Source organism: Trachurus japonicus, chromosome 6, assembly GCF_045865225.1.
Source record: "Trachurus japonicus isolate A0001 chromosome 6, Traja_1.0".
NCBI classification, from domain to species: Eukaryota; Metazoa; Chordata; class Actinopteri; order Carangiformes; family Carangidae; genus Trachurus; species Trachurus japonicus.
In genome coordinates this window covers 11,383,948-11,393,264 of record NC_140912.1, presented here as the reverse complement: position 1 = coordinate 11,393,264, position 9,317 = coordinate 11,383,948, and the positions used below count along the sequence as shown (strand labels likewise).

At 41.6% G+C, this 9,317-nt stretch overlaps 1 protein-coding gene across 1 annotated transcript; it reads left to right on the top strand.

Moving 5' to 3' along the window:
* Positions 1 to 5,659: 5,659 nt before the first annotated feature.
* Positions 5,660 to 9,090, top strand: LOC146985629 (arg8-vasotocin receptor-like). The gene is made up of 2 exons (XM_085778718.1): positions 5,660 to 6,726; positions 7,350 to 9,090. Exons 1-2 carry the CDS (start codon positions 5,778 to 5,780, stop codon positions 7,631 to 7,633), a joined length of 1,233 nt encoding a protein of 410 aa, XP_085634844.1. The 5' UTR covers positions 5,660 to 5,777; the 3' UTR covers positions 7,634 to 9,090.
* The last annotated feature ends 227 nt before the right edge of the window (positions 9,091 to 9,317 follow it).

The following is a 9,317-nucleotide window of genomic DNA, read 5'->3' as shown; positions in this document are numbered from 1 at the left end:
TGCATGAGCTACCAATACCTACACTCTTCCATGAGTGGGGTCAAAAATGACCCCAATTAGAATCAATGCGTTTTTGCAATAAATGTCTTTAATTTTGGTTAAAGATGATGATTTTCATTATATTTTGGTCAACAAAAGAATGATTTCATTTTTTACATGTTCATTTATCACTTTTTATTCACATTGATCACAAAACAATCAATCAGGTATCAAAAAATGTCAAAATCCATTGTTTGTGTGTCCGTCTGTCTGTTTGACAATCGAGGACGAACAGAGAACATTCAGTAGATCTCGGGACCATAACACTGTCCACATATATGTAAACACACAAACATCTTCTCTCTTCTCACTGTGTGCAGCAGGATCATTTGTCGGGCAAGGTCCTCAGTAATCCTAGCTCCTATAGCAGATACTTCAGATGAGAAAACATAAAAAGGACAATGTTTGAATGGCACACAAAAATACTCTATAAATCAATACGTAGCCATGAAGTAAATGTCTATATGTAAGTAAATACACATGCATGCACACACACACACACACACACACACACACACACACACACATCAATAATCGTATAACAGAGCTTTTATTACAGGGAAATTATAAATATATTAAGAGTCTCACTCTCTACACAACAAATGCAGTAATGTTAGCTACCTTACTATACTAGCTAACATCAAAGTACTAACATTACTTTGCAGTTAGCTAAATAGTGCCTCATTTGTAACAACAAAGTAGGCTAATTTGATGACAATAATACTAACGTTATACTCTATCACAGAAAAGTCATGGATGTGGAAAATAAGTTCATAAATGAAGATAATACTTACATGTATGTTGCTGTGTAAAAATGACCTCCTGGGTGGTGAGACTGCTGACATTAGATGTGTAAGTGGGACAGTAACAGTATACTGCTAGTCAGTGTTGAAAAGAATCAAAGGTTCCTTGGAAATTCCATAGGAAATGCTTGGGGTCATTTTTGACCCCGCTTATGGAAGAGTGGGGTAGTGATACAAAAACTGCAATTTCTTAAATATAAATACTTTTAATTTCAAAGATTTTGAAGAATAACAACCCCTGGGGTCATTTTTGACCCCACTTATGCATCTAAGGGTTAAACAAAATAAATACAAATAGATAAATACAAATGTTAAAAATTCAAAAACAAATGTTAAAAGAGAGAAAGGCACACACACTTAAGTTACAAGCATACACAAACCAGGTCAGATCAACTGTTCAATATGAAGGTACAAAACTATTCATGGCTCTCTTGGTTTTGAAAGGGAGAGATCTGTATCTCAGACCTGAGGGAAGTAGACTAGTGGCTGTGCAGTGTGTGAGTGGTGTCTGAAGCTATCTGGAAACCTTTTTTTTTAGTCCTTCTGTTGTAGATGCTGAGAAGTGGTTCTTGTGCCAATCCAATTATTTTACTGCTCTTTGTTATGATTTTGTTTAGTGGATTGCGATGGATGTTGGACAGACTGATTCAATGAAACACTTGTAGAAAGCAGTTAAAACTGACTGGTGAACCTGAAGTCTGCAAAGTTTCCTGAAAAAAAGAAAGCGCTGTTGACACTCAGAGAAGATGGCTACACTGTTTGTATGAGAGGTGAGTTTATAGTTGAGTATGAGATCCCGAGATATCTCTGAGTTAATCCTTTCAATCGGCTGGTTGTTGACTGACAGAGGAGGGATGATGGAGGGAAGTCAGTTACAAACTGCAAAAGACAAGCTCTGAACATCAATGGCTGAAGCTCTTGTTGTCAAGCAAAAAAGAAAAAGAAAAAAAACAGTGACAGAAAACTACTAATACCCCCCTCTAACTAGTCATTACTAATGTATAAGACTTAATGTATAAGTCTTTTAATGTAACATAGTAATTAACTAATTGAAATGACTAACTTATCCTTTGCAAATGTTTCTGTCTTTTGTGGTCTTCCATTGGTCAGCCCCTTTAGTTTATAGAATTGTGTATATTATTTTCATGGAATAAACCAACACTTCAGCTCAACTGCACTGTAACCTACACTGAAGTAAAATACTGTTGCATAAATCTGTGCGCTTCAGTGATGGTTAGTTTGAGCTCCATACAGTTCTGTCCTTCAAAGACAGCTGCACTGAAACTTTCATTATACCATCATAGATCCAGGTTGCATAACTAATGTGTACTTGGTACGGATCTTTGCGATAATAAACCTGAATGCTGTGTTTACTGAACCACTGATTTATCTTCAGCCCCATGCCGAAGGAGAACATGCAAACCTACATATATGAACTTACATAAGCAGTGTATTACAGGAGGTCCTGTTCATTGTCATAACTTTAACCATAAAGCAAACAGATAATTAAATGTCTTGTTTGACATGATCTTCGTTGGAGTCCAGTTGCCAAGGAGACAAACAGGTCTGTACTTTAATGAATACTATAAAGGAAAAGCAGATAAGTGCATCCCTGCATCAGGAGGCGCAGGCTGCACACCTTTGCAGTTTCTTTTTAGACTTTTTTTCCTTTTCACAAACAAACATGTTTTGCAGGTGCTCCTTCTAGATGTCAGTCCGTTTAAAAGGCACAACATACATATATATAGATAGAGATGAACTGAAGGGTATACGAATCCATTAGGTGTCAAAGATATAACCCAGACAGAACTAGCAAAGCATGTGCATCATGCACTTAGTCAAGAGCGGACGTTCTTCTCGTGCCTGAGATTATATATAGCAGTGACATAAACAATACATTCAGACCTCAAATCTAATGCGGAAGTTTTACAAACTTTCCGTTTTGAAATGTCACACACTGTGATCCGAAATGATAAATCCCCATCAACTAAAATATTGATAAAAAATGACTTCTACATGCGGAAGTTTTACAAACTTTCCGTTTTAAAATGTCACACACTGTGATCCGAAATGATAAATCCCCTATCAACTAAAAGATTGAGAGAAAATGACTTCTACTTTTACACCCACACAGTAAATTAACAATTAATGAGATATGAGGAGGAACAAGGTAGGTAAAAAAAATTCAATTAACCAGTGCAATGAGGATGTTTTGAAGCTTCCTGATAACAAATTTAAGTTGTGCAAGAAAGTCGTGTTTCATAAAAGCAGAAACTCCTTAACAAGATTTTGTATCCCAGAGGAGGAGAAAAACCTCCAGTGTTCCCAGAGAATCTGAGCAGCGAAACCTTAAGCCTGCGAGTTAAAGGGAAACATCACGGAAATGATTCAGACTGACTTGTCCAGAGACACAACACACGCATTCCCATGATTCCCGGGCCCAGACACATCATCCACAGTCGAGGATGGACGAACAGAGCCTCCGTGTTCTGAGGCCGCTGATGAGACAAACCGAGCCTGGAGCTGCAATAACAGCACAGGACGTCTCCGGTAAACGTCTTCAAAGACAGGAGTAAATATGCTTCAGTCTAGCGTGAAAAGAGACATCCGTTCTACTGTCCTTCAACCCCCCACTCCCACTCCCTCCCACCTCCTTCCCTCAGGATAAGCGACTGTAACAAAGTGGATTGAGGGAGTAGGAATCAAGACACAACAGGGCTCCCATGGGAGGAGGTTGGTTTAGCTAGTCAAGGGCCCAGGGCATCAGAAATTTCCCCTCGCTGTGGCTGCGATGGGAAGATTAGCAGAGACTGACACAGAGATAATTGGGGAAACTTCATTACAGTTCTAAGCCTGTTCCACCGGGCCAGCAGGAAATTTTAAGTAGAGCGCTTTCGTTTGCGCCTCTCGCTGCAAGCGCCATCGGAAATGAAACGCAGCAGATCTGGACAGCGAATGCAGTGTGAACACAATAAAGATAACTATCCTCATCCTCACTATCAGCACATGGGTCAGATGACCTGAATAGCTTCCCAGATACCCAGGGCAGGTCGGCCTGCACGTGTGCTTTCGCAATGGAAAGTGTAATAAGCAGTTGGCATTGTTACAGGTCAACTAGAAACTGAGGTGGTTTCGATGATGAAGATGCTGAGGCAAAGAACTGGGAGGCTGCGAGTGATGCTCTGACCAGGAGAGATACACAGAGAACAGAAGGATGCAGGATGATTGGAGTTGTCAAGTTCAAATGTTAAACACACAAACATTTTTTGCATTTGTTAATTAACTTGGATGTTTGACCTTTACCGTGCATAATGAGAAATTCTGTTTGAAGGCTTGAAGGTTTTCTTATTCATGTTTCTCTGTGCTCACTGATGGACTCACCGAAGTGTTTATCTTCAGAGTCGTGAAGACGTGCACGTCGTCTAAATTGTGTCCAAAGTGTGAACTTTCTATCAAACAACAACTGACTTTTGAGTGAACTTTTGAAACGAAGATTATTTCATATCAGCGGATCGTGTTTTTAATTTGACGACATTTCTACTTCCATGCCAGTTTTTTTTTGTTTTTTATTTGATCTTTATTTATCTTTCTTTCTTTTGATTTGAGGTGCTCAAAGCAATGAAAAGTTAAAACAAAAAAATAAACAGTGTCTGGGTCTAGTGTCTAGTTCAGTTCCAATTAAAAGAACTGAGAGGTCGGTGGATTATCCACAATAGCTGAGACATTTTGGAGAAGATGTTATTGATGAATATTTCCAATGTGATCCTCAGTGCTATGACAAAAAGTTGTCCACCTCCAGTGTAGAGACGAAGCTGAAATCCCGCAGATGGATCAGGTGTGAAAACCAAATCAGCACGACTAAAAGTAAATCAGAAAAAGTTGGATCTAATATGTGTTTTGACCTGTGTCAGCAAGTCTAAAATTCAGTTTAATTCAAAAGCGAGATTAATAAAACTGAGAGAACCACATGTTGGCACACAAGCTCTGGAGACATCCAATAACACATTATGTAAAAGCTCGTTTGAAGACGATCAGTTATCAGGCAACAGTATTTTCCTCAGGGTGGACTGAGCCTCTCAGTTTGAAATGTGGCTGAACGCTGAACCTGAATAAATCAAGCCACGTGGTTCCTCCAGCAAACCACCTCAGATACACAGATGTCAACAACTCATCACTGCCCGTCTCAGGCCTCATTCTGCAGAGGTGAAGGCAAAAACAACATTCCTGTGTGTTGGTCAATGCATTCCTATTGAGGTAAATGCAGAACAGCGGTTCAAGAAAGAGGCCACATTAGAAAACTGCTGCATATTTCCAACTGTAAACAGCGAGGGGGTGTGATTTCTTAGTGCAACTATGTTTGTTTGAACTGTGCGTTGCTCAACTTACTCTCTTGGAATTTTGCAATTGTGTTGGTGAGACTGTGAGTGACTTTTACAGTGCTGCTCTCTCAACATGTGGTCCAAGCTATGAGTGGGAGAAGCTGTAAATGTGGTGGTTGCGTGCACCGTGGGGAAGGGCTTGGCTGCACTGCAAAAAATACGAATACTAAGGTTCTATAATGTGTGAGTAGTGTACAGTGTACTATAAAAAAAAATGCATCCTCAAAAAGATTTAATTAGCATTATATATTATAAGTTAAATAGCCTGTAATATTTTGTTCTTGCATTAAAACTTTATGGTGAAATTAGTGTCATGGTTATCCATATGTAAAATAATCCGCCCTGATTTTTTTTTTTTTTTTGCAGTGTATCCGCTTTACGCACACCCTGTCTGAAATTTGATTCGACTTTAAAAAAGCCCGACGGCAGCCACAAGTCAGAGAGCAGAGTCAGAGTTCCTCAGTGTGACCATCAGGTAGCTCCTTATACGGGTTGGAGAGGCACTTCACAGCCCCTCTGGCACTGGAACAGCTAGGGCGCACAGAGGGGCAGTGCCATGCACACTCCAGATTACGCGCTGCTGCTGAGCGGGGGGAACCTGTCTTTGGTCTTCAACCCTGTCAATGACCAAACGATGGGGACACGTGGAAACAGCACCGTGCACCCCAACGGATCCGACCCGTTCGCGAGAAACGAGGAGGTGGCCCAAATCGAGATCATGGTCCTGAGCATCACCTTCGTGGTCGCTGTGATCGGGAACGTCAGCGTCCTGCTGGCCATGTACAACACCAAGAAGAAGATGTCGCGGATGCACCTCTTCATCCGACACCTCAGCCTGGCGGACCTGGTGGTCGCCTTCTTCCAGGTGCTGCCGCAGCTCTGCTGGGAGATCACCTTCCGCTTCTACGGTCCAGACTTTCTCTGCAGGATAGTGAAGCACCTCCAGGTGATGGGGATGTTCGCATCCACCTACATGATGGTGATGATGACCCTGGACCGTTACATAGCCATCTGCCACCCGCTGAAAACCCTCCAGCAGTCCACTCAGCGCTCCTACATCATGATCAGCTCCACGTGGGTGTGCAGCCTGCTGCTCAGCACGCCGCAGTACTTCATCTTCTCCCTGAGCGAGATCAAGAACGGCTCCGAGGTGTACGACTGCTGGGGGCATTTCATCGAGCCCTGGGGCGCCAAGGCGTACATCACCTGGATAACCGTGGGCATCTTCCTCGTGCCCGTGTTGATACTGGTGATGTGCTACGGCTTCATCTGCCACACCATATGGAAAAATATCAAATACAAGAAAAGGAAAACGACGGCCGGCGCAGCGAACAAGAACGGGCTGATTGGGAAGAACTCAGTGAGCAGCGTCACAACTATATCGAGAGCCAAACTGAGGACCGTGAAAATGACTTTTGTGATAGTTGTGGCTTACATCGTCTGCTGGGCGCCGTTTTTCACGGTCCAGATGTGGTCTGTGTGGGATGACAACTTCCAGTGGGTCGGTGAGTACCTGACAAATTAAATACATTCAACATAATTAGGCTACAGACGTGGGAACCGTGTGCCACGGAACACGGAGCTCCTGCACACTTGTGCGTAAACGCCGATCCAAGTGCGCAATGCGTTTATGCACGGAATGATTTGGCACACAAAAAAATATCAAAAGTTTATGGTAAAATGATTGTAAACAAAAGTTATCCGGAACATTAAAACAATTTTATTTACAAGCTCCATATCACTGGTCTGCTAGATTAAGGTTCCACGGTGGTGAAGTCAGGGAATATCTTTCTCTTCAGTCTCAGCTGCATTTAACTAAATACCAAGTTTAATCTTGTAGCTACTTAAAAAAAAAAAAAACTGAATGATGTTGTTATACAGTAATAGAGTCACTGTATCTACCAGGCAGATTATTCTTACTATAATTCAGAAATTGGCCCCTTGGTTCAAAATTATAAAACTGTTGACACCTTTATGAACTTGTTCATTTGACAAATGTTCTCTATGTAATGTACATGACACCAACACCAGATGAATTAACTTAGTCAGGCATTTCTGCAGCCGAGTCTGGACCAGATGTTTTGCAGATTAATCATCCCTTTTCCCTTTCCTTCTCTCTGTTCTCCAGATTCTGAGAACACAGCGGTGACCCTGTCTGCGCTCCTTGCCAGTCTCAACAGCTGCTGCAACCCATGGATATACATGATCTTCAGCGGTCACCTCCTCCAGGACTTTGTGCACTGCTTCTCCTGCTGCCACAAAAAGAACCACGACTTCAAGAAGGAGGACTCGGACAGCAGCATCCGCAGGACCACGCTGCTCACTAAGATGACCAACCGGAGCCCTACGGGCAGCACTGGCAACTGGAGGGAGCTGGACAATTCTCCCAAGACCTCCATTCAGACGGAGTAAACATGCAGCCAGACGAGTCTGTTTACAGAGGGTGAACACATGTCTAGCAGTGGCACCAAGGTACACAAACAGTACGAGCTCATCCTAACTTTGAACTTGACTGACAGTGACTGAAAAGGTCCCTCAGACTCCAGTTATGCAGACCAAGCTGTTTACATGGGAAACAGAACCAGAGTGAAGGCGTGTGATATAAACAGTGGCAGAAAATCTGGCGACATTTCTTTTTTCTTCTCGCTGGTTTCTGCACACACACATATGTTCTTTTTTTCCCCCCAAACTGGCGAGAAAATATAAGAAAAACAATTAGATATAGAAGTAAAACTGAAAAGTTTGATCATAATTTGGCATGTTTTTAAATCCCCAGGGTTGTTGGTAAAAACCCTAGATGCTGACAGTTATGTTTTTACATTATTTCGTTTGAATTTAGTTATAAAACTCAGACAAGGCCTCAAGTAGTTCAGCCCCAACATGAATTCTTTTTTTAATGTTTTCAAAAAAAACAGCACTTTTTTTTTTTCTTACATCTGTTCCTGCATGAATGCTTGCAAAGATAAAACTTAGGTGTAAGCAGCAGCCAGGCGGTGTGTGTTGTGGTAATGGACTCTTCCAGACCACAGGCCTCCATGTAACCGTGGCAGACACCGCGTCCTTTGTGTTTAATCCCCCATGTTGTTGTTGTTTTTTTCTCTGAACCAGATATATAAAGGGATATGTTAAAGAAAGAATAAAACACTGCTGTAAACTCTTGACCTTTCATAAAAAAAAATAAAAAATATGTTTTAAGCTACATTCATTTGTTTATGGGAGCATTCTATTTATAATTTGCTTCAAGTTTTGTGTCAGTGTTGAAGCAGTGTGGATGGCCTTCATTCCTCCACAGCAGAGGCAGATGGAAAATAGCAGGAGTTTTGTTTCATGTTATATATACACACACACAGATGGGGGTGTGTAAGGGCTGCTGGGGGGCCCTTGGTAGAATCACACTGGCCACAGATGGAGTTTGTACACACCGACCCGTAGACCCCTCCCACTGCCTTCACAAAATGTTGGGGAGACGCTCACACATTCCACGCACACTACGTCAGCACACTTCCTGATTTTTTTTTTTTTTTGTCGAACATCCTGCACCACATGGGGAGGGGGGGTTGTTTTGGCTTCATTTGCACTCCAGACAAAAACAATTTCCTGCACATTAATGTGATGTACAGCACCACCATGTTTCTCAGACCTTCAAGGACCCCACAAGAAAATGTTGATTTTAATGTATCTGTATCCAGATATTTGTATTTCTGAATGTATTGTATTTTGTACATAAAAGGCACTTGGTTATCTGTAAATAGGAATAATATTGTAAATATGTTCAATTTGTCTGTAATGATCCGTGCACATTGAAAAAGAATCTAAATATCCTATAGATATATTATGTTGAAATATATGTATTAATGTTCTGAACACCACGCTGGCTTCGTCTCCTCTTTTCTCAGCCACAACACAGATGTTGCCGCTTCATGCAGTTGCTACACAGCCGTAGCGATCTCTGGTGTTTGTTATCCTGAGGATTGAGTAAATTTGCACTTCTATCTGCAGCCAATCTGAGCTCTAGAAACCTGCCAAGATCTGGGATTGTGCAACTGTGCGACCTTTCCATTGAAAATGACGTGAATGAGGCAACAATGTTGTTAAT